At 37.3% G+C, this 26,070-nt stretch overlaps 1 protein-coding gene and 1 long non-coding RNA gene across 3 annotated transcripts in view; one reads left to right on the plus strand and one right to left on the minus strand.

The window, feature by feature from the left end:
- LOC127440975 (uncharacterized) overlaps window positions 1–13,238 on the plus strand; it is a 16,351-nt gene extending 3,113 nt beyond the window's left edge. Inside the window, exons 2-3 of the long non-coding RNA XR_007897257.1 lie at window positions 480–725; window positions 12,514–13,238. This is a non-coding gene — a long non-coding RNA (uncharacterized LOC127440975). The remainder of the gene's footprint in view (window positions 1–479; window positions 726–12,513) is intronic.
- A 2,339-nt stretch (window positions 13,239–15,577) lies between these two features.
- LOC127440967 (ADP-ribosylation factor 1-like) lies at window positions 15,578–22,653 on the minus strand. 2 transcript variants are annotated; one of them, XM_051698064.1, is made up of 5 exons: window positions 22,593–22,653; window positions 19,900–20,076; window positions 19,453–19,563; window positions 17,606–17,730; window positions 15,578–17,512 (listed from the first exon to the last, which is right to left on the minus strand). In XM_051698064.1, the coding sequence occupies exons 2-5, from the start codon at window positions 20,042–20,044 to the stop codon at window positions 17,351–17,353; spliced, it is 543 nt and encodes a 180-aa protein (XP_051554024.1). In that variant the 5' UTR covers window positions 20,045–20,076; window positions 22,593–22,653; the 3' UTR covers window positions 15,578–17,350. The 2 variants fall into 2 exon arrangements, with proteins under 2 accessions (XP_051554024.1, XP_051554025.1); XM_051698065.1 differs by lacking the exon at window positions 22,593–22,653 and adding an exon at window positions 21,914–21,960.
- Window positions 22,654–26,070: the final 3,417 nt, after the last annotated feature.

A 26,070-nucleotide genomic window follows, 5' to 3' on the forward strand; every position in this document is an offset into this window, starting at 1 on the left:
ATTTTTACGCATTTGATGCATCTAAGACTTTTTTTTTTTATTGGCAGAGTATCTTAGTGAACTTTAATTTATCAGCAAAGTCGCTGGGTCATCTTTTCTCTCGAAGTCAAAAGATTAACACCATCATTTTGTATTGATCCTGTAGATCAATATAATTTTAAAGATGTTTTAGAATTTGCTTTCTGCCTTGTTGCTAATGTAATGAACTTTTAATGAAATATAACTCAACATAACATGTCAAAATGAAAAACAAAAAAAAACAAAAACAATTATATATATATATATATATATATATATATATATATATATATATATATATATATATATATATATATATATATATATATATATATATATATATATATATATAATAGCTCTTACAACTGGGTTTTTTTCTTTATGCAAAGTATTATTTCTTTTTCCCTTGAATATGTACAGGTTTCATGAGATTCACCCAAGGTTTTGTGTTCATTTTGCAGGGAATTCCCTAATGGCACTGGTTGGCCGCTGGCAGAAAGGGAAAGATTTGACATGGCATGCCAAAGATAAAAAAGGTGTCGCACCGCTGACAAAAGAGCAGGAGACGGCAACTGTGCAGGAGGCAGAACATTAGGCCATGATGGCATGATGTATTTTTCCCCTGTCTTGATTGTTGGCAGGATTTTGCAGATGTGTGCAGGAGAGGAGCGGGATGTGGACAGGGTCTCTGGGCATGGAAGTCCCAGGTAAAACCAGTGCTGAATGAAGTGAAGTCACAGTTCTATTTCAAGCTAGGAAACTGCACTGGTCTGTAAGATATTGCTTTCATTATGTTGGCATTTACAAAGCCAACATATGAATATTCCTCAAACTTTGTTGAAGGTTTTTTCAAAAACCCCTAAGCAGAGACCAAAAATTCTAATACTAACTCCTAAAGCTTTCAAGCTTCATCCACCACACTTTGCACAGACCTTCAGACTGTTCTGAAATAGTGTGCTATGTGTTTTCTAACTGATCGGACTTATGTTTATGTTGATTTTGACAGACGCTACCCTCTATTTGCATAGTTTTATAGCTCTTGTTTTTATTTTTATTGTTATGTGTATGGTACCAACGAATACAAGTGACCTCTTTTATAGCCCAAAGTTAACTTTTTAAATTACCTCTGGGAATATAGGAGTAGAAGAGATTCTAGATGACTTTTAAGATAAGTTCTGATCACAGATCCGAGAGCAGTAAGAAGAGCAAAAAAGGAGAAAAAGTAGCACCGTAAAAAATAATCATCTTCAGATTCTGACTCTGAAATCGATAGCAAAAGGTAATCAGATCATTCTTTTTTCATTCCTATAGCATAGCTGTTTAAAAAAAAAAAAAAAAAACATAAAATTCTTTAACCTCTTTTTGATAAACAATGGCAGTATTTTTCGTTCTCTGAACAATAGCACAGTTTGTTCACAAGAGGGCGTTACAGCGCCATTTTATTTGGTTCACGTCTCTCAGTTCAGTTTCTTTTCTTTTTTCTTATCAGCTTCAAATGAAACAGGCCAACATTTTTCAGAATTTGTATTTAAACTTTTGAAGCAAATGCTGACACTACAGATCTTTTTCAAAATCCAGTGAGCTGCTTATTGCCTACATAGGCAGCTGCGTTCAAAGGTAGCATCCTAACTGACATGGAACCTCACAAGTGAGCGATTTGGAACCCTCTACAAAGACAAACAACTCTGTGTGCCATAAAGGCCTGCACCCCTGGGTCGTCTCTTTACTGTTGTACATGAAACTGGTGTTGAGCGGGTAGAATTCAATGAAGCTGTCAGCTGAGGACATGTGAGGCATCTATTTCTCAAACTAGAGACTCTGATGTACTTACCCTCTTGTTTAGTTGTACATCTGGCCTTCCACATCTCTTTCTGTCCTTGTTAGAGCCAGTTGTCCTTTGTCTTTGAAGACTGTAATGTACACCTTTGTATGAAATCTTCAGTTTTTTGGCAATTTCAAACATTGCATAGCCTTCATTCCTCAAAACAATGATTGACAAGTTTCTAGAGAAAGCTGTTTCTTTTTTTGTCCTTTTTGACCTAATATTGACCTTAAGACATGCCAGTCTATTGCATACTGTGGCAACTCAAAAACAAACACAAATACAATGTTAAGCTTCATTTAATGAACCAAATAGCTTTCAGCTGTGTTTGATATAATAGCAAGTGATTTTCTAGTACTAAATTAGCAATTTAGCATGATTACTTAAGGATAAGGTGTTGGAGTGATGGCTGATGGAAATGGGACCTGTCTAGATTTGATCAAAAATGACTTTTTTCAAATAGTGATGGTGCTGTTTTTTACATCAGTAATGTCCTGACTATACTTTGTGATTAGTTGAATGCCACCTGACCTGCATTCACATGCTGCACAAATCTGTTGGGTATACTGCAGTCTCGTCACATTTTAAGTTTTTGTTTAGTGTCCCATTCAGCTGATGAAAACACGCTGCGTGATCATGAGGAAGGATTACATCGAGATGTAGATTGGAATGCAGGTGCGGAATTTATATAAATAATATAGTCTACTCCTCTCTCACCGTTGCTGGCGTGCCAGTAATTACCCCTCCGCGTGCAATAGGTTGCCGACCCCTGAGCTACACAATAACGCAAGGCAGCTTGATTTCAAACTTTGAACTTTATTTTTTATTTATTTTAACTAAAAATTCAAATGAAACAAAAAAAATGAAGTGCAATTAAAATGTGTGTTGTTCAGCTTTTTGAAAGATGGCTTTTCAGCAGTTGTGACGGGCAGCATCTCTTTGGCAGCGAACCTACTTCATCTGTGCATTCTCTCCATCATGGGCTACCGGTTGGGTATTTAGTTGTCCGGGCAAATACAGCACTTATTGTGGGTTGTTGCGGGTTTAATGTTGGTGTTGTATTACCTTTCATCCCATTTTAGCTGCTTCGGAAGGGTAATGACTTTGAATATGTGTGAATAAATTTGTTTTGTTCCCTCCTAGGGCTGGGCGATATGCAAGAAATATGTTCACGATATTTTTATAAAATAAGAAAATATCACAATATCTAATTACTTCATCATTTCAAATAAGTCAAAATCCTCGGGCTCTGGAGACATTAAAAGACACATACGGGTTCAAGATGAAAGCCCAGACAGGCCTGTGGACCGGGGACTTGATTTGGATGGCGCGGCAGAAGGAATCCAGCGTCAACTGTCCAACATGTCGGTGATGTTGACGAAGATACTTGCGGACTTGGAGGATCTCCCTGTAATATGTCGATCGATTACAGCGATGGAAAAAATTTTCTCTGAGCTAGTCACAAGAGTGACAGATGTTGAAAAAGGAATACATTTTTGGGAGTCATCAGAGAGGGAATTAGCCGCTAATCCGCCCGTGACCAAAGTTGATTTTGGAACGTGTTCTTGAAAAGCTTGAAGATCTTGAGAATAGAAGCCGCAGGAATAACATTCGAATTGTTGGAATTCCTGAGCATGAGGAGGGCAGAGATATGGTGAAATTCCTAGAGGAGCTTTTCCTGAGTCTGCTTGACATAACAGGCCACAAGCTGGAAATCGATCGAGCTCACAGAGTCCCAGCTCACAGATCTGCTGAGGGAGGAAGGCCCCGATCGATTCTGGCCAAGTTTTTTAGATCATCCGATAAAGATCTCGTGTTGCGTCAGGCGAGGAGCAAAGGAAAGCATTCTTGGAAGAATTACAATATTTTCTTGTTCCCGGACTTTGCGAACTCGACGAGAGAAACGTGATCGGTTTAGGGAATGCAAGAAACTCTTACATCAGCGGAAGATCACTTTTGCTCTGATGTTTCCAGCCAGACTGTGAATTAACACCAAGCACAGCAGCAAAGTATTTACATGTCCCAATCAGGCAATGTCTTTTATTGAAACAATGGGTGAGTAACCATTGGGTGTTTTTCTTGTGAGTGGATTGGCTCAATGTACATACTCTGGCTTTCAGAGGAAGCTGAGCGCTATTTTTGTTTCCTTTTGCGTTGGCTCCGCCGAGTTGTTGGAGTTTATTTTGTTTTGTGGATTAACACTTTTCCTTAAAGAACCTTTTGCAGTGACAGAAGATCACTTTTACAATGAACGGATGACCACAAAATATCTACATGTCCACACAAAGGATGTCTTTTATAAAGTTGGCGGACTGTGTAAATCATGGGATATTCTTTTATGCGGACTCCGAGTGAATTGACTCTTGACCATCCGAGGAACCGGGATGCATGTTTTGTTTCCTTTTGTGCTGGTTCCGCCTAGCGGTTGGAGCTTGTTTTGTTAAATAACATTACTTCGGGACAGTTATGGATGAATCTGTCAGTTCCTTGTGCTTATGCCTCCTGTTGGCTGGAGTATGATTTGTGGAGTATTTTCATGGGACATTGGAATGATTATGTCATCTGCTGCACTCATCAGCTGGCTCACTGAAGATTCGTTTGTCTGTCCGAGGAAATTGAACGGCTTTATATCAGCTGGAATTTGTTTTGTGAAGGAACACACCTACGAGACAGTTCTGTGAATGAGTCTACACGTTCTTTGTGTTTATTCTGCCTATTGGCTGGGGTTTGTTTTACAAAATATTTGATGTTATGTAATTTTGCCTTACAAATTTGTGAGCAAAATTGAGCAATCCGATGGCAAAGTTGTCGCAGGGGCTCTCGTAGGTGTACATGGACTCTTTGAATTTAAAGGGATTACGCTGGTTGGCACTGTCGTGCGCGAGGTTAATGCGCACTTTTTTTTTTTTTCTGTTTGTTTTGTACGGGGGGGGTGGTTCGGGGTTTTATTGTTGCATTAATGTTGAAATGTGGTCTTCATAATTTTGTTTTTGGCACACAATTTATTTTTTCTACTATATCAAAATATCAAATGTTAATATGAGTGTACTATCTCTCTCCACATGGAATGTGAATGGGTTGGGACACCCAATAAAAAGAAGGAAGGTTATTTCTTTTCTTAAACTTAAGAAATATGATATAGTGTTTCTTCAAGAAACATATCTTTCCCCGCAGGAAGCTAAAAAATTTGGGAAGATATGGGGTGGACATGTTTTCTTTAGTGTTGGCTCAAGTAAGAACAAGGGAGTCATTATACTGGTAAATAAACATTTACAATTAAAATTTCTCAAACAATTTAATGATAAATTAGGAAGAGTCATTATTGTTTTAGCAGAAATTCAGGGGCAAAGTCTGACTTTGGCTAATATTTATGCACCTAACGCTGATGATCAGGGCTTTTTTATAGATCTTGAAGGGATGTTGCAAGCCGCTGGCACCCCTCATGATACAATATTGGGAGGAGACTTTAATCTTTTGATGGACTCAGTCCTTTATCATAGTGAAGCAAAAGTGTGTAAGCCCCCTAGAGCAACATGGACGCTTCACAGGATGTGTAAAAATCTTGGTCTTACAGATATTTGGAGACTTTTGAACCCATCTGGTAGAGACTATACATTTTTTTTTCATCAGTCCATAAGATTTATTCTAGAATAGATTTTTTTTTTAATCTAAATCCCTCATTTCATCTGTTGTTGATTGCTCAATTGGAAATATCTTAGTCTCAGATCACGCCCTGGTGTGTTTAGAGGTGTTGCCACATACAGAGAAAAGGAAATCATATAGTTGGTGCCTTAATGTATCCCTTTTGCAAAATCCTGATTTCCAACAAATGTTAAAGACTGAAATCAATGTTTATATGAAGACCAACTGGTCCTCAGTATCCTCTGTGGGCGTGGCTTGGGAGGCACTTAAGGTGGTTCTTAGGGGTCGGATCATACAGTATGCCTCATTCATAAAAAAATCCAAAGCACAAGAACTCGTGGAATTGGAAGGAAATATTAAAAGTGCAGAGGCAGAGCAGAAGCGCTGATATGTCATCTGATGGCCTCAGAGAATTGACCCGATTGAAATATAGATATAATACTATTTTGTCGCAGAAAGTGGAGTTTTGGCTATTCAGGGCAAGACAGTCATACTTTGAGTCGGGGGACAAAGCAGGCAAGCTTTTGGCTAGATATATAAAGCAGAGAGAGTCTTTTTCTACCTTTCCCTCAGTGAAATCTGCTGGTGGTGAAATTTTTACCTCAGCCATTGATATTAATAATGCCTTTGAAGAATCTTGATCTTTATAGTTCCACGTCTTCATCTACTGATGAAGATATTAGAAACTTTGTGGAACCATTAGATCTTCCTAAACTGACGATTGAGCAAAAAAACTCTCTTGATTCTGAGATAACCTTGGAGGAGCTTGACAAGGTAATTAAGTCCCTACCTACTGGCAAGGCTCCGGAGCCAGATGGTTTTGCTGCAGAATTTTTTAGATCTTATGCTACAGAACTGGCTCCACTTTTGTTAGAAGTTTATACTGAATCATTAAAGAATGGAAAGCTTCCTCCAACCATGACACAAGCCCAGATCAGTCTGATTCTTAAAAAAGACAAAGATCCAAACGAGTGTAAAAGTTACCGTCCAATCTCCCTGATCCAACTAGATGTAAAAATGTTGTCAAAAATTTTGGCTAACTGATTAAGTAAAGTTATGACATCTCTTATACATATAGATCAGGTGGGATTTATTCGGGGCCGCAGCTCTTCTGATAACATCAGGCGTCTCAATATCATGTGGTCAGTGGCGAATGATCAGACTCCGGTCGCTGCCATCTCACTTGATGCTGAAAAGCATTTGATATGGTAGAATGGGATTATCTTTTTAAGATTTTGGAAATGTATGGGTTTGGGAATACTTTTATTGTTTGGATTAAGTTACTTTATACTTTATTCGGCGGTACAAACGAATGGATTAATTTCAGATTATATTACTCTGGATAGGGGCACTCGGCAGGGCTGCCCTCTTTCCCCATTATTGTTCTGTCTTGCCCTGGAACCATTAGCAGCCGCGATAAGAAAAGATGATGATTTTCCAGGGGTGATGGCGGGAGGTATGGCGCATAAGCTTCTGCTTTATGTAGATGACATTTTATTATTCATCTCCGACCCCACTAGATCTATGCCTTGCCTCAACAGAATTATTAATTCCTTTTCCAAGTTCTCAGGATACAAAGTCAATTTTTCTAAATCCGAAGCTTTGGCTCTGAGAACGTACTGTCCAGTAACGGCCTTCCAGCCGTTCCAGTGGCCCAAAAAGGACATTATTTATTTGGTAATTATATTCCCAGCAAATTTGTCTGATTTAGTCAGAGTTAATTTTGATCCCTTAATAAAAAGGTTTTCGAATGATGTGGGCAGGTGGACTTCATTACACTTATCGTGTAAGGTTAATGTAATTAAAATGAATTGTATTCCAAAATTCAACTACCTGCTACAGTCTCTCCCTATAGATGTCCCCCTCTCTTATTTCAAGCAATTTGATAGCATAGAGAGGTCCTTCATATGGAATGGTAAGCGTGCCAGATTAAATTTCAATAAGTTACATAGGCCGATTGACAAAGGTGGGTTAGGCCTACCCAAAATTTTGTTTTATTATTATGCATTCAGTCTCAGACATTTGGCTCATTGGTCACTTCCACCTGAGAGCCCCTCCCTGGTTTCTTATTGAACAAGAAGTTCTTGCCCCTATTTCGCCATTGCAAAGCCTTTTGATCAAACTAACCGGAGAAGTTAAGTCACACCCCGTTATTTCGCATTTGCACATGGTTTAGACAAAAGTGTCCGGAGTGTTTAATTTGGACATTTATTTAAATGTTGCCTCAAGCATATGGCTGAACCCTAAATTACATATTAATAAGTCCCCTTTCTGTTGGTCAGAGTGGATTGGGAGGGGGGTTGCTACACTTGGTGACTTATATGAGAGTGGAGTACTGAGATCTTTTGATAATTTGGTTCAAAATTTTAAGATTCCTAGATCCCAGTTCTTTAAGTTTTTACAGCTGCGTCACCTGCTCTGTACCGTTTTTGGGAGTGGTGTACACCCCCTAAAGCGGCATATACTTTGGAAATGGTGATTACTGCTTTTGGGAAAGGTCATGAAGCTTCTGTGTATTACTCCCTGTTAATTCAGAGTCTGGGGGATGGAGCTTCATCTTCTCTCAAGAGATTATGGGAGAAAGATTTAAACTTGGTATTGGAGGTGGGAGAGTGGGCTAGGATCCTAAAAAGCATCAGGTCTGCATCTAGAGATGCAAGGATCCATCTGATGCAATTTAAGATTTTACATCGGTTCTACTGGACCCCCTCTAGATTGTATAGGCTTGGTCTTAAAGACTCACCCACCTGCTGGCGATGCCAGTCAGAAGACGGGGACATAACCCATGTTTTTTGGGGTTGTATTAAGATTCAGGAATTTTGGTTGAGGATCCAGCGTTTTGTGTGTGATGTACTGGACACTCAGTTTTCATTTTGCCCCAGACTTTGTATTTTGAGTGATGGAGGGGTCCTGAATATAGGAGATACATATATGAAAAGCTGGGTCCTAACCAGCGTGATGATTGGCAGACAGCTAATCCTTAGGGGTTGGAAGTCAACTGATGCACCCTCATTTCGTGAGTGGTGCACCGAGTTGGGTAAAGTGGCAGCTTTCGAGGAGATGACTTCCAGACGGCTGGGGAACCTGTCGAGTTATGGCAGAAAATGGGGCAGTTATCTCATTTGGAGAGGTCCAAGTGTGGGGCAGTGGAGGGAGACAACTTATTTTTTTCTATTTGTGTGTCTGTTTATATGTGGGTATTTAGTTATTTTATATTTGTGTGTGTGGTGGGGGGGGGTGGTTATAAAGGGTTATAAGTTGATTCCTAATATATAATTTTGTGGTTAAATTTATTTTTGTCTATCTTGGAATCAATAAAAAATGTTAATAACAAAATAATGAATTGGTCAAAAAAACATAGATAACCATCTTTCCGTTTACCATCACGCAAATATCCGTCTATGACAACAGGCGGAAAATTACTAATACAAATTAAGATCTAAAAACAATGATAAATGTAAACAATAATTATAATGATGATAATAATCACTGCAATATAAATCATGGTTCGAGGTGAACGAGTTGTAATATTTTATGATTTAATCACAGATGTGTAGTGTGTATATAGAGTGTGACCCTGCAGAGTTGCGCTCACAACGAACTGCTCTGTGGAAATAAAGTGAACTGAACTCAGAGCTCCTCCTGAGCTGAGATGTCTGAAGTCATTTGCTGCATTCTCATAGACGATACTATTCTTGCAAACATTTTCAGAACACTGAAACAAAGAGAGTGAGAACCTTTTACATACGTGTGTTCCAATATTTAATTGCATATTTCGAAAGTGCATATCTTTGACTATATATACTTATTTTCCTGACAAATGCAATTAGTTCCTTCTTAGGAAAGAAAACAAAATATGTAACAATTAGAGGTTAGGCCTGCAACTAACGATTATTTTGATAATCGATTAATCTAACGATCATTAGAATGATTATTCGGCGATTACTGCAACGATTAATCATTAGTCTATACCTTCGTCAGCAAACAACGCATGCAAACACCACAGTTACTAAGATGGAACTGCTTTGTATTTACAAACTGTACATCTCATCTATGGTGACTTTTTTTTTTTTTTTTTATCTAAAAACTTCTAAATTATAGCTTATTATTAACATAGAATATTTAATTAGTAATTACATATTTTCTGTGATAAATCGAACGATTCTCTGCATTTTTTGTTCGACATTGTAGGAATTCTTGGTAAATCTTACTGAGCCAGTGTGGTGCGTCTGACGTTATTACTCAGTGCAAACGGAGCATCAGCCCTGAGCTTTAACAGCTACCACTGCATTTTTTTGCTCTGCAGTCCTGAACTTGTTTCTCCCTCACCCGAGAAACCGTCATCTTTACTCTGCATTATGTGAGTAAAGAGCTGCCGAGTATCAATGATGCAGTGTCACGGTCAAAGACATATTTAATGATAGTACAAAGCAGAGAGAGTTGTGCTGAGAGTGCGCATGAAGCAACAATGATACTATTATTGGGCATCTCCAGCATTAAAGTTCAGCTGATCAAACAAACTATGTCTGTTATGTCAGGTAAGCTTGAATTATCCTGTCGTTTTGTTCAGGAAAAAGCTGATAATAGTGTCATAAAGAAACTGACAGTAAATTAATCTTGTCCCCAAAAAAATGGCTATGATCAGCTGGATTACTGGTAAAATTGTTTTTATTTTAAATGTTTTTTTTGTTTTTTTTTTTTTGAGTAAAATGCAGCCTTTCAGAATAAATGGCATAACTAATTTGTGGAATTCCATTTGAATAATTTAAGAAATTTTAAAATAGAAAAGATATTTCTCGTAATTTCTGAAAAGGTGCCTTGAGAGGAACAACTTTGAGACATTTAGTAACAATATTGCGCAAACAAAAAAATGACATTATAACGTCATATATTTTAAGTTAATTCTTGTTGGCTACCAGTGGGTGGGGGTGGCAGGGGGTCCCATCAGGTTTTTTTTGCATTGGTGCCCACAAGATCTAAGTTACACCACTGAGAGTGGACCCAAAAAGTATTGTTGTGGACACTTAAGTCACACATTCTTTTCATCCTGTTCTATATTTAAAGCACTACAACAACACATTGTTTGATGTTTTACCTTGTGAATAAAATTTGTTATTATATATATACAATATATATATACACATACTGTACATACACTTGTTTCAAATCAAATGATTGCAGAATGCTCCAAAAAAAGTTGAGACGGGCAATCTAGGACTAAAAACAATCTGACGAGTTGAAATAACAAGGTGATGTGAAACTGGAGTCGTGAGGCAATCGTATTGTAAAGATCCTCCAAAAAAAAGCCAAGTCCTTCAGGAGCAAGGATGGATCAAGACTTGCCAATTTGCTAAAAGATGCATCAGCAAATAATTCAGCGCAATGAGAACAATGGCCAAATTGGAAAGATTTTGGCCATTTCACAGTGCACAAAATAGTTAAAAAATTGAACCAATCCAGTCAAATCTCTGTGCGTAAAGGGCAAGTCCGAAAATGATCTCTGATCCGTCTGACGTCACTATCTTAAAAACAGTAATGCGTCTGTAATTGATATCATGACATGGGCTCAGGAATACTTCGGTAAACCTTTGTCAGTCAGCACCATTTGCCACTGCATTCACAGATGCAAGTTAAAGGAATAGTTCACCCAAAAACGAAAATTCTTTCATCATTTACTCACCCTCATGCCATCCCAGATGTGTATGACTTTCTTTCTTCTGCTGAAATCAAATGAAGATTTTTTTTAGAAGAATTCCTCTGCTGTTTCAGTCCATACAATGCAAGTGAATGGTGATCAGACCTTTGTAGCTCCAAAAATCACTAATGCAGCATAAAAGTAATCCATAAAACTCCAGTGGTTTAATCCATATCTTCAGAAGTGATGATTCAGTGTATGATAGGTGTGGGTGATAAACAGATCAAGTCCTTTTTTACTATAAATTCTCCTCTCTGCTCAGATAATCTCCACTTTCACTTTCACATTCTTCTTCTTGTGTTTTGGTGATTCACATTCTTCATACAAATGCCCCGTACTGGGCAGGGAGAAGAATTTCTAGCAAAAAAGGACTTAAAAATGTACGTTTCTCACCCACACCAATTATATCGCTTCTGAAGACGTGGATTTAACCACTGGAGTGTTAGGGATTACTTTTATGATGCCTTCATGTGCTTTTTTGAGCATAAAAATGTTGGCACCCATTCACTTGTATTGTATGGACCTACAGAACTGAAATATTCTAAAAATCTTCATTTGTGTTCTGCAGAAGAAAGAAAGTCATACACGTCTGAGATGGCATAAGGGTGAGTAAATGATGAGAGAATTTCCATTTTTGGGTGAACTATCCATTTTGGTCTTCACTATGCAAAGCAGAAGCCGTACATCAACACTGTCCAGAAGCTGTCCCAACTTTGTTTGGAATTGGGGATGTAGATACAAAATATCAATCCATGTGGCATCTTCAAACAAATGGTGCTAGAGCTTTTTTCAGAACTAACAACTTTTTCTGAACCATTTTTGCAATAACTTTTAATCAACTGGTGTCAGTGAGATTTTAGTGGCTGCATGAAGTGTCCTAGCTGAGTAGCCACACAGGTGTAGTTCATCACATTAACTAAGGACCACTAATGTAATGTAATGTAACTAGAAAGTGTCCATATTGTCTTCATTTTGCACAATATAACCATTGTGTTATAATGTTAAACCCAACAAACTTATTTTTTTAAATGTTTTGCTTGAAAAGTGTACTTGTGCTATCTTTCTTTAAAATAAATGCTACTTGGTTTAGTATTTGCTATCTAATGCAATGACATTTAAACATTATTAAGTGTGCCTAAATAATCCAAATGATTTTTGGGCCACTTTATAATATGTCCAGATTATGCCTCTGTGATTGTACATTAGAAAGCATCCATATAATGTCAGTAATAGTGTATGTTTGGATTATAGTTCTCCCCTCTCTACCAAACTGAACAAAACTTCCCATGCATACCCTGAAATAAATGATTGTCTAGGTGTGTTTTGTGCTCCACAGGCGGAGAAAAGACCCGCGGGACCACCACGGTCCTAATCCATCAAGGAGCAGTCAGAGTGGAGCCGGAGCCCGTGACAGCCGTTCGGGGGGGACAAAGGCCGCCTGTAGGAGCTTGAGCCCCCCTCACTAGCACCGACGGCACGACACAGACTCGTCCTCTGACGGCCACCATGCTGGTCGAGGGTCCCCATCACAAAGCCACCGGCAGCGCCACGACACCGTCACAGACGACTGATGCCCTTTAACCCCCCCTCCCCCCCCAAGAATAATGGGAATTAAAAAAATAAGAATAAAGTAAAAAATCAAAAGAAAGAAATAAGGAATAATATTTTGCTAAAAGCCTAAAAATCTATTTTTTGCACCATAATTTTTTTACAAATTTTTTTAGGACAGTTAAGCACATTTCCTCCGTAATGGAAAAAAATACTCCTATTCTCATTACTGTAATAAAAAAAAATAATTAAAAATTTTTTTTTTTTAAATAATTTTTTTTAACATTTATAAACCATGGTATACAGGTATATGTAGTAGGTTGTATTAGTTATGTTGCCTTTCATTTTTGTCAATTTTAAATAAAAAAATCAACTGTAGTGTAGTAAAAAATACTGTATTAAAGTAATGAGAATCACTATTTAAGGGTAGTTCATCCAAAAATGAAAATTCACTCATCATTTACTCACCCTTATGCCATCTCAGATGTGTATGACTTTCTTTCTTCTGCTGAGCACAAACAAAGATTTTTAGAAGAATATCTCAGCTTTGTTGGTCCTCACAATGCAAGTCAACAGGATCCAAAACTTTGAAGCTCAAAAAAACATATAAAGGAAGCATAAAAGTAATCCATAAGACTCCAGTGGTGAAATCCATATCTTCAGAAGCGATATGATAGATGTGGGTGAGAAACGGGTCAGTATTTAAGTCCTTTTTACTATAAATCTCTACTTTCACTTTTACTTCCACATTCTTCTTCTTTTGTTCTTTGGCGATTCGCATTCTTCGTGCATATCGCCACCTACTGGGCAGGTAGGAGAATTTATAGTAAAAAAAAAAAGGACTTAAATATTGATCTGTTTCTCACCCACACCTATCATATGACTTAAGAAGACATGGATTAAAACATTGGAGTCTTATGGATTACTTTTATGCTGCCTTTATATGCTTTTCGAGCTTCAAAGTTCTGGTCACCATTCACTTGCATTGTATGGACCTACAGAGCTGAAATATTCCTCTAAAAATCTTTGTTTTTTGTCCTGCAGAACAAAGAAAATCACACATCGGGGATGGCATGAGGGTGAGTAAATGGTAAGAGAAGCTTTGGATTAACTATCTCTTTAAGAATAATGGCAATGACATTACAGTAATGAGATTTTGGGGGTGGGGGAATGTGCTTATTTGTAATTAAAGCAATGCAATGCAAAAAAAAAAAAGAACATCTTCATAGTCTCAAAAAATAGCCTTCATATACTTCATGCTATATATATATATATATAAATTATGTTTGGACTTTTGAGGTGAAATGTGACCTAAATATGTTTCTGTGAGTTTCATACTTTAAAATGTTTTTCACTGCGAAAGAAGAAAACTAGACATCAGTTTTCCATAGAGAATGATCACGTTTTTATTCTTGTATCTGTTTTGTGAAATAAACCATGTTTTTATAACTCACTGTAAATGGCTTGATTTTGTATAAAGTCATGCCAACCTGGCCTGGCACTAGGCTTGGTGGTTGATCCTAAAATGTGTCTGCTCTCAACACCTCTATACTCCAGAAGATATTGTTTTCCCCTGCCTTGTTTTCTGGATCTATGTTGTTCATAGTTGGAGCGCTGCTTCCTGACTGTTGGAATGTACTCCTGCCGCTATAATAGAGCCGAGTGTTTGCATTTGCATTGAGTTGCCGTGAAAGGCTGCATTTTGTTGGCAGGCACCTGGGGCCATGTGAGAAAAGAGCAAAGCGCAGACAAAAGACAAGTGCAAAAATCCAGGCCCAGGGATGGCCCGAATGCCACACACAAACCCCAAGCCGCTGGAGCAGCAGGAGTGGGCTGAACAAAAGCCACCCTGTAAGAGAGCCAGCGAAAAGAGCGGCACCCCTCCTGTTCCCACCATCATGCCTTCCCTGCCGTGTATTACGGGCTTGGCTGCATTATCCATGGCAGCCTAATCGGGCCAAAGGAACGTTGTCCTAGATTGCTTTCCCTCCCCCTTGTTGGGCCGACAGCTCCGGCGCCTGATTCCAGACCGCTGACTGCACAGGCCCAGCCGATCCTATTTGTCACTTATTAAAGTGCTTCTGCTGAGCAGGCGAGGGAGGCGTTTGGGGAGCTGGAGGGCGTTTCGGTGGAACATTAATGACAGCGAGACACGCGAGAACACCCTTACACCAGGCACACTTGCTACTCATCTCTTCCCTCCCCTAAACCAAACCCCCTGTTATCTACTGCAGATACTTCAGTTTAAAGACTTTTAAATGAATGAATCTTATGAGCCGGTTCTTTGAATCTACAGCGCAAAACATACAACACTACTAGTGTAGTCCGATTCCTGAACAAATAGCTTTAATGAAGCTTTTCTTTTAAATCTAGTGCGAAACATAGAACATGACCTGTATAGTCTGATTCCAGATCAAATGACTCTGTATAATTCGTTCTTTTGAGTCTAAACTGCAAAACAAAGTACTACCTTATAAGCCGGTTATTTCAGTGTATGAAAACTTAATGAACCAAGTCATTATATACATTTCTGACCCACTGGAATTGTGATAGTCAATTAAAAGTGGAACAATCAGTCTGTAAACAGTTGTTGGAAAAATTACTCTTGTCATGCACAAAGTAGATGTCCTAAACGACTTGCCAAAACTATAGTTTGCTAATATTAAATCTGTGGAATGGTTAAAAAATGAGTTTTAATGACTTCAACCGTGTGTGTATGTGTATACATATATATATATTTCAATCTTCTGTAAAACTATTTTACACAAAGTGGATCTGTGAACTACATTGTCTAATTAACTAATAAGCCCTGTTTCAAAGTTAATACCGAGAGCACAACAGTACAATTCCAGTTATACACTAATATCTTTAATTACAGTGCATTTGTCAAAATGAATAATTAAAAAAGACATTTATGTTAAGTCACACAATCAGACATATATAGCTAAGAGATTCGTTCACATACAGTTTTTGACCCCAATAAATCAGTGTCTATCAAATCAGAGGTTAATTGGAAAAAGAGAAAAAAGATAAATAACAAATTTCCATAATAGTGACCATGTGAGTGGACATGAATGTTTAACAACTCAAACAGATGTCTCTGAAACACAAAGGCACCAGGGGGGCTACGAACCGACTCCTTTATACAAAACATAAGCCCATTCAACCATGATATTGCTGTTCACATGCCGCATTCTCTAGAGACGCTCATAGTTTTTTCAACATGAGGAATTCGAAATACATCCATCAAAATGCAAAACCCATTTAATCAGACATCAAGTTAACAGGTTCTTAGATGAGGTTGCTGTTGTTTAATCTTAGTGGTGGTTAGATTTTGAGTTCAGGCAAGACCCTTAAACCCCAAAGCATTAAGGTGAAAGAGACATTTGCTGAGGAACACATGTAAATAGTGTCTCAAAACAATATGAAATTCGATATTGCTCTAAAAACTTAATTCTAGGCGCATTAATTGAAATGCTTCAGCTTCTCTTACTGGGTGAATCTCACAAAAACATGTTTGGGTCACATTTCATCACAGAAATCCTAAAAAAAATAAGATATTTTGCATTAAGAAAATAATTATTTACAATTAATATTTCTTTCATTGGCAAATAAGCTCATTTACATTCAAATGTAATGTACTGTTTTTTTTTTTAAACAAATCAGCATTCATTAAAAGCAGTACAACAAATATTACTGTGATGTAAAAAACTTGACATATATATATATATATGTATATATTACAGATTACAGTGTGAAAATTAGAGTAAATTTCTTTGCAGTAATGTGATTTGGGAGGAAATATGCTTAATTGTCAAAAATAATTTCAATGCAAAAAAGTCCCTAGTTTTTTATTTTATTATTTCTTTCTTTTGATTTTGGGGTGAAATATGACGCAAACATGTTCTGGGCAGACATTCCGAAATACACCTCACTACAACGACATTTCTCATGTACACACACAACCCTAAAATAAAAACTGTTATCTGATGTGCATTGGGAGTCTGATAACAAACGTACAAGTTTTGAGTTGCATCTTTGTGCAGCTGGTTATTATTTCAAGGCATCACACCTATGGTTCCTGAAGTATCACGACAGTAAAGCTTGAGGTCATATCAACCTTTGCTGAGAAGACAGTGTAATCATTTTTGGTTTCTCTTCCTCTAAATTGAACCGTAATCTGTGCAGGTAGTGTCCGTACTGGTTGATTTCCTGTCCTCGATTTGAGACAAACAAAACAGCTTTGTTTACAGTACACGCATGAGACAGTCTTGTTATACGCACAACAAAATAATACATGTGCAAGCTTCAAATGAGATCTATTGGAGTTTACAGGCCGATGTTCTTAAAACTCCCCTTTTTTGCAATGACTCAAACACTAAGAATGGAAAAAAAATAATGTAAATAAACATCGAAAGACAAAGTTGATATTGCATAATGGTGCTCTAAAAGCTGCCTCACAACAAAAACACAACTATTTACATTAAACGTCAGAGATTCGCGTTCTTTGTGACATATGAAAGGTATGAAATGAGCGCAGCTTCCAGCACCGTCGGTTTAAAAAAAGTGGGAGTAAAGCAAGTTTGGAGAAGAACAAACTAAGAAAGAGGAGTACAGTGAGGTGATTATTTCTGGTTTTTTAGTTGGTTGGACAACCAGTCGAGTCCCTCATAGAGGCCGTCGCCGCTGGTGGCGCACGTGGCCTGAATGTACCAGTTCCTGTGCCGGAGCGAGTGCAGACCCAGCTTGTCCGTGATTTCTGCAGCGTTCATGGCGTTCGGAAGGTCCTGTCGGACAAAAATCAGATCAAATCTGTAATAACGTGCAACTGGAAGCCCAACTATGTGGGTTTCAATTGACCACATAAAAACTTTTGGTACCTGTTTGTTGGCAAACACTAGCAAGACTGCTTCCCTGAGCTCATCCTCAGCCAACATTCTCATCAGCTCCTCTCGTGCCTCATTCACACGTTCTCTGTCGTTGCTGTCAACCACAAAGATCAGACCTACAACAAGACAAAATGACATATGGTAGGCTACATATCGTACTGTGATGGCAAATTTGGGAACAAATCATTCGTTGTGTCCCTGTTTTTTGCATTGCTCGCACCAACTTTTCCAGTCCTTCATGATTACTGGATATTTTTATTTTACTGGATATCTATTCTCTATATCTATCAATGTATCTTAAAAACATAACACATTTGGAAAAATTTTCTTGGACAGGTAGGAACGTGTATCTGGCATAAAAACATCTGATTCAGGTAGAGGTCGACCAATGGTGGATTTTGCCGATAACCAAAGCCCAAACAAAGTATACATTCGGTTTTGACGCGAACGCTTAGTGTATGCGTACTGTCAAACGATTGCCTTTCAAAGTATACTTCATTTGACTGTGTGCGCATACACAGGCAGTTGGCACATGCGTGCTACGACTGCTATGTGATACTGGACTAGTTTAGACCCATTAAGATGTCTTTATATTCCTTCAGACTCAAGTTATACAAATGCAGGGATCTCCTGACCTCCTCACACACGTGCACTTGACGTGCATATCTACTGTTGTTGTTGTTTTTACTTTAGTCTCCTGATGTTTACCAGTGATTACATTTTCTTCTAGCGCTTCGTCATGACAGCAACGGCTCAACTGTGATTGTTGCCTCCTTGTGGACCCACTAATTAGTGCAAATAATTCCAGGCGCATTCTGCGTGTTCAGAGTACACACAGTTAGAAATCTGGCTACACACGTTCAGTGCTCAAGCCCTCTGCCGATGACGAAATTGGCGTCACGCGTCCTGTACGCATACGCTCAGTGTTCACATCTGACCGAGGTATACTTTGGGCTTGAGGTGGTGGTAAAGGCCGATAACCGATTAATCTGCTGATATATATATATTGTTTTATCAATTTATAAAATGTAAAAAAAATTCTTAGTCTTTGTTTACTATGACACCGAGGCTACAAGAGTCCAAAATGAACAAAATCCTGAATGCAGTTTAATTGCTCCACTAAAATCCCAATAATAACCAAAACAAAAATAAATCAAAAAAAATAAATGAAGATTTGGTGCATAACATGGGAGCCCGAAACACACTGGTGACTCTTATTTGAAATGTCGGAGACTTAGCTCTGTTACAACAATCTATATTTAAGTATTTACCAAATTAAGCTTTTTTTTTTTTAAATTATTATTCACAAGATATGAAGTTGGAAACGAATATAACAAATCCCCATGAGGTGTCACTGATCGTTTTTATTTCACCTCTAGAGGCTGCTTTTATTCTGTAGAACCAAGACCTTCCAACTGCAGAATCCTCCGGAGGAATGAATAATAATAAAAAAAATTATCGGCAACTATTGCCATGAATTTTTGCCAATAACCGATTAATCTGTAAAACCGATAAATCGGTCTACCTGTAGTATCTGGCATGAGTGACAGTATCAAAGTGGAACATATAAACATATAAAGTGAAAATATAAAACTTAAAATAACCCAATTTATAAATCTTATTTCATAAACAAAAAAAACAAAACGTGATAGCAGTTGTAAAAATATGTAAAATAGGCTACTGCACAGAGGCTTTTAACAACATTGTTAAATTATGAACATTTTTTTTTTTACTTGTTCCTTTAAAAGAGCCATCCTGAACAGATTTGGATACATTTAACCTGATTTCCCAACTAAAACAATAAAAAAGAAACTCTGTATAATGGTGGAAAATCTTACCTTGTGTGTTCTGGAAGTAATGACGCCACAATGGTCGAATCTTATCCTGACCGCCGACGTCCCAAACGGTGAAACTTATGTTCTTGTACTCAACAGTTTCAACATTAAAACCTTGCACATAAGAGATAAATGAAAATTAAACACATGCATTTCTCATTTTTAAATCAGGACGCAAACTCATGAAAGGTGAAAAAGTCATAGCAGGTGTTCCAGATGTATATTTTCAGTTGCCAGATTTTTTTGTGTATTTAAAGCTTTTTTATTTTTTTTTTTTAAGTGTTTAAGCTTCAAGTGACCCTTTCAAGTGACTTTAATAAAGAAAATGTAGAACATTTTACCAAACAATTTGGGCAAATTAACATCAGAAAAGGTGACTTTAGCTGAAAGGTGAGTAGTTTGCATGCTTACAAATGTTCTGACACAGGAAACAGATTCTTAAAATTTTACCGATGGTTGGGATAGTGGTGACAATTTCGCCGAGCTTCAGCTTGTACAGAATCGTTGTCTTTCCGGCGGCATCGAGACCCACCATGAGAATCCTCATCTCCTTCTTGCCAAAGACTTTAAAGAGGTTTGCGAATAAATTGCCCATTTTTGATAAATGCTGTTTTCACGCCGCTGAATCTGAAAACAAAATCACAAACTGGTTCACCAAATCAGCACAATTTACAGTTTTAAACCTTGTGCGTCAATAAAAAAAGTGAGTTGCAAGTTCAAATCCAGGGCGTGCTGAGTGACTCCTCCCGGTTGCTAAGGAGGGTAGAGCCACATGGGATAACCTCCTTGTGGTCACTATAATGTGGTTCTCGCTCTCGGTGGGGCACGTGGTAAGTTGTGCGTGGATGCCGCGGAGAATAGCGTGAAGCCTCCGCATGCGCTATGTCTCCGCAGCAACGTGCTCAACAAGCCACGTGATAAGATGTGCAGCTTGATGGTCTCAGACGCGGAGGTAACTGAGATTTGTCCTCTGCCACCATGAGGGCTTAAAGTGCATTGGGAATTGGGCATGCCAAAATTGGGGAGAAAAAAAAAAAGAATTTTTTTCCATATACTAAATGCTAAGGGGAATTTTTTTGGGATTATCACAGTCTGATATATGTCAATGATTACCAACAACATTGATTTTGATGCATTATTATTTTTTGTGCAGTGTCAGATAAAAATAATAAAAACTCACACTCAGTACCTTAGAGGACAAAAATGTCCACATCGAAAAACTGCAATAAAAATATTATATATTCATATTATTTTCCACTTTCACTGACTCACTGACAAATTTCTCAATACACACATACAAAACACACTCTGACATCCATACCAGCACACCATCACAATTGTAGCGGCATCATTTATTAAATTGGCCTGCAGTGCTCTATAATACAGAAAATAGGAAAAAAGCATGTAATTTGCTCCATAGGCTAAACATGGGGAAAATGGCGCCATCTGGTGGAAAATATAAAAAATGTAAATTTTGAAGCCAGGGCTCTGAAATGAAAGCATAATATCATTGAATTCATGATTTTATCCTTTAATGGCACTGGGATCAAATATTGCAGTTTTAATGGGTTTCAATGGGGACATTTTTGTCCTGAAGGTCCTGAGTGTAACTATTTTGTGTACATTACAGTGTATTATAGATGTATTATAGGAACTGAGGTTGAAATATCAAAATTCCCCCCAAAAATACACACCTTTGGCAAAATGTATGCCGTTGGCATTAACACAGCCAAAATAATCGAAAAAACAAAATTGAAAAAGACAAAGGTCACACAAGGGTTAAATAGAGCAAATAAACATTTAAATGAATAATTCAAGTCCTGCTGCCACATTACAAGTCATTCCTGATTCTCCAGTGAATAACAGGTACACAACTGCTCACTGTTCTAGTAAACCAGGAAATACTGTTAAAAGCTCTTAAAACAGGGTATTATACACATCTAGTATAGTCGACTGAACTCAACACATCTGGCAGGTTTATAGTATTTCAAATCTGTATAACGTCAAAGTAGCCTAATATTTATTTAAAGAGCTTTTCAAGTCTCTAAAATAACATTAAATATTAATATACATTTTTTTTTAAACGATTAATATAGTTTGATATGGTTATATATAAAACGAACGGGAATAATTATGGAAAGTGTTGAAGTCTGTAATATATCAAATTTTAAAGATTAAAAAATCGTTTTTAATAATAAAGTTAATCTCAATAGTTTGAGCAGACCGATGTATTCAATAATAAAAAATAACATTAATATTTCAACATAAACTTGGCTGAAGTCTATAGTTTGTTGTTTCCTTTGTCAGACACATCAGCTTTAATTCAGTTTAACATCAACAATCTCATACGAATCTCTTTCCACGGGTAATATGCTATTTAACAGTGTTTTAACGTTTGTTTCCCTTACGATACAATTTCGAAGACAATCGTTAAAATTGAATTAAACACGTTTTTAACACTCACAGTTGTAAGTTTCCTCCTCAACTTCGAGGCGTTTCCTCCGTCAAGATGAGACATACATAAAAAAATATTTAAAAAATCTTTACAAATGAAGCCTTTGTATGCATAAAAATTTAAGGAGTGGAAGTTACTTACCTTTATGAAAATGAAAGATAACACTCTCCAGGACAGTTAATACCCAATACGTATTATTCTCAGTTTTAGATTCAAGAGAAAATGTGAAAATTATCCTGCAAATAAGTACTATGGTGATACATGTAAGTGACATAAAGATGGAAACGATAGCTGACTTCATGACAAATACCATGGCATTGCTTCATACTGTATGTCCAAAAATGGGTTAAAACATGGACATTTTATTATGTTAATATCATAAAATTGTTGATTCATTTCCTCCCTAAAACACTGTTAAATTTTAGTGACTAATGGCAAATAGATTTGACCATTAATATCTAATGAAATAAAGTAAACACAGCATTCTCCATTACTGTATCAAATACCACCATATCACTCGTTTTTACCTCCTTTTCTGACGCGACGAGTACTGACGTGGCCGGAAACCTGCCAATGGAGGAAACGCCTCGAAGTTGAGGAGGAAACTTACAACTGTGAGTAAGAACGTGTTTGATTCAATTTCGAAGACAATCGTTAAAATTGAATTAAACACGTTTTTAACACTCACAGTTGTAAGTTTCCTCCTCAACTTCGAGGCGTTTCCTCCGTCAAGATGGCGGGTTTCCGGCCACGTCAGTGCGTGTCGCGTCACTTCCGTCAGAAAAGGAAATAAAAAGCAGAGAGCTCTAGCGGTTTGATACTTGACAGTAATGGAGAATGCTGTGTTTACTTTATTTCATTAAGTATTAATGGTCAAATCTTTTGCCATTAGTCACTAAAGACCCTGTTAACAGTGTTTTTAGGGAGGAAATGAATCAACTGAATTTGCTTGTGTCAATGTAATCCCAGCATAATAAAAATGTCCATGTTTTAACCACATTTTTGGACATACAGTATGGTAATGCCATGGTATTTGTCATGAAGTCATATGTCGTTTCCATCTTTTACTGTCACTTTACATGGTATCACCATAGTACTTATTTGCAAGGATAGTAATATTTTCACATTTTCTCTTGAATCTAAAACTGAGAACTCATAATACATGATGGAGTATTAACTGTCCTGGAAATGTTATCTTTTTTCATTTTTCATAAAAGACAAGCTAAATAATCTTCCACTCCTTAAGTTTTTTTATGCATACAAAGGCTTCATTTATTAAAGGTGCACTAAGTAATTTTTATGTATGTCATCTTGAACTTACACAAAACCTAGTGGTGTGGATGCAGCATCATTCAAACACAAATTTTCAGTTACAAATGCCATTGTAGAAATTCACTATTCACAATCAGCCATGATTAATTTAATTTGGAAAGTGTCCAATAACAGGATGTTTACTGAGATTAAGCGAGTAGCTGGTCATGTGATTCTAACATGGCAGCCCCCATGAGGGCACCCCTGCCCCATGTAAAATAAAACAGCTTTTATATGGTTACTGATATGACTAGAGTCCTCATCTCATGTGAGTCCTCATGATTTTATACATATGTTTAAAAAATACAACTAATTTCTTTAGGATTAAAATTTTAATTGAGGAAAAAAATGACTGAGTTTATCTTTAAAGTAGCATGAAAGTATGTTGAAAGCAGAAAGCTCACTCAGCTCTTTTCATGATACATTCCCAAGGCCAGGTTAACAGCTGCTACACCTCTGGGGATGGAGGTTTGAGACCTCAGCTCCCTGTTTCCTCCACGCTGGCACAGAAATATTAACACGGCAGTGGAGCAGCACAATGCACCCTGTGTATGTACTAATGGCAGGTGTGTGTGGATGCTGCTGAGAGCTGCTGTAACAGCATGGAACTAGAACTTGACAACCAACCAATTACTTTTAGCATTTGAACATAAATACATTTTTTCTAAGATTGGCTTGCCTAGATTATTAGAAAGTGGCATTTATCTGGGGTATCATATGGGATATTTTCTGAAACATTAGATGGTGTTTATAATCAATGTTTGCCCTCTATAGAAATCTTTATTGTATGTAAATTGCATTATATTAAATACATTTTATGGACCATCTAATTCAACATTCTGTGGGTGTGGCCAGTTCAATTAAAAAACAATCCATAAATGTAATTTTGATCAACTCTGGCAAAGTGGCAAATAATCAAAGTTTACATCACATTCATGCACATTCATTATGTTTGCAGGAGTGAAGGAGCAGTAAATTAATCAGTCCACCAGAGGAGGGCAGCATAGCAAGATCACAGCAGGTACTGTATGAAACAAATTAAGAAATTAACCAAACAATAGCATGGCATCTCAATAATATTATATATTTGAAAGAGTTGTAATCCAAAATGTGATAAACACACAATTATGTTCCATTTTGAAATGAATGGCTTTAATTACAGGGACTCTGGTATGTGATTCCCACAGATATGCCACAACAGATCCTTGTCACTGGATTTGGAAAGCAAAGAAGTGAACTATAACAGGGTCAGTGTCGCTGCTGGCTTATACAGGTAAATGGGAGAACATAGCAAATATTATTTTTGTTTTCTCCAACACTAAAATAAAAAAAAAAAATCACAGTTACATTTCTATGACTTTCGAAAAGAGGGGGAAAAAAAACAGAGAGAGAGATGGGTTACTGAGAGAAAAACAATAAAAAAATGTGTACTGTCTATTCTAAAATGTACTGTCACTACTGTCATATATAGCTCACTATACTTTGTTATATTGTGCTATATTATATTAAAAATATAGGCTATATATATATAGCACAATATAACAAAGTGTGAAATACACACACACACACACACACACACACACACACACACACACACACGCTGGCAGCCAAAAGTTTGGAATATTGTACAGATTTTGCTCTTATGGAAAGAAATTTGTACTTTAATTCACCAGAGTGGCATTCAGCTGATCACAAAGTATAGTCAGGACATTAATAACGTGAAAAATTACTATTATAATTCAAAGAGTTCTCATCAAAAAATCCTCCATGTGCAGCAATGACAGCTTTGCAGATCCTTGTTATTCTAACTGTCAGTTTGTCATTGTGACAGTGACATTTCACCCCACACTTCCTGTAGCACTTGCCATAGATGTGGCTGTCTTGTCGGGCACTTCTCACTCACCTTACAGTCTAGCTGATCCCACAAAAGCTCAATGGGGTTAAGATCCATAACACTCTTTTCCAATTATCTGTTTTCCAATGTCTGTTTCTTTGCCCACTCTAACCTTTTCTTTTTGTTTTTCTGTTTCAAAAGTTGCTTTTCTTTGCAATTCTTCCCATAAGGCCTGCACCCCTGAGTCTTCTCTTTACTGTTGTACATGAAACTGGTGTTGAACAGGTAGAATTCAATGAAGCTGTCAGCTGAGGACATGTGAGGCGTCTATTTCTTAAACTAGAGACTCTGATGTACTTATCCTCTTGTTTAGTTGTACATCTGGCCTTCCACATCTCTTTCTGTCCTTGTTAGAGCCTGTTGTCTTTTGTCTTTGAAGACTGTAGTGTACACCTTTGTATGAAATCTTCAGTTTTTTTGGCAATTTCAAGCATTGTATATCCTTCAGTCCTCAAAACAATGATTGACTGATGAGTTTCTAGAGAAAGCTGTTATATTGACCTTAAGACATGCCAGTCTATTGCATACTGTGGCAACTCAAAAACAAACACAAGGACAATGTTAAGCTTCATTTAATGAACCAAATAGCTTTCAACTGTGTTTGATATAATAGCAAGTGATTTTCTAGTATCAAATTAGCAATTTAGCATGATTACTCAAGGATAAGGTGTTGGAGTGATGGCTGCTGGAAATGGGGCCTGTCTAGATTTGATCAAAAATGAGTTTTTTTCAAATAGTGATGGTGCTGTTTTTTCCGAAACAGCAAAATCTGTACATTATTCCAAACTTTTGGCCGCCAGTGTACAGTTGTGCTCAAAAGTTTGCATACCCTTGGAGAATTGGTAATATATGTACCGTTTTTAAAGAAAACATGAGTGAGCAGGCAAAACACATTTCTTTTATTTCTTATGGGATTCATATTCAACTGTAGGTTATAACAGAATGGCACAATCATAAAACA

The sequence above is a fragment of the Myxocyprinus asiaticus genome, chromosome 5 (genome assembly GCF_019703515.2).
Source record: "Myxocyprinus asiaticus isolate MX2 ecotype Aquarium Trade chromosome 5, UBuf_Myxa_2, whole genome shotgun sequence".
NCBI lineage: Eukaryota > Metazoa > Chordata > Actinopteri > Cypriniformes > Catostomidae > Myxocyprinus > Myxocyprinus asiaticus.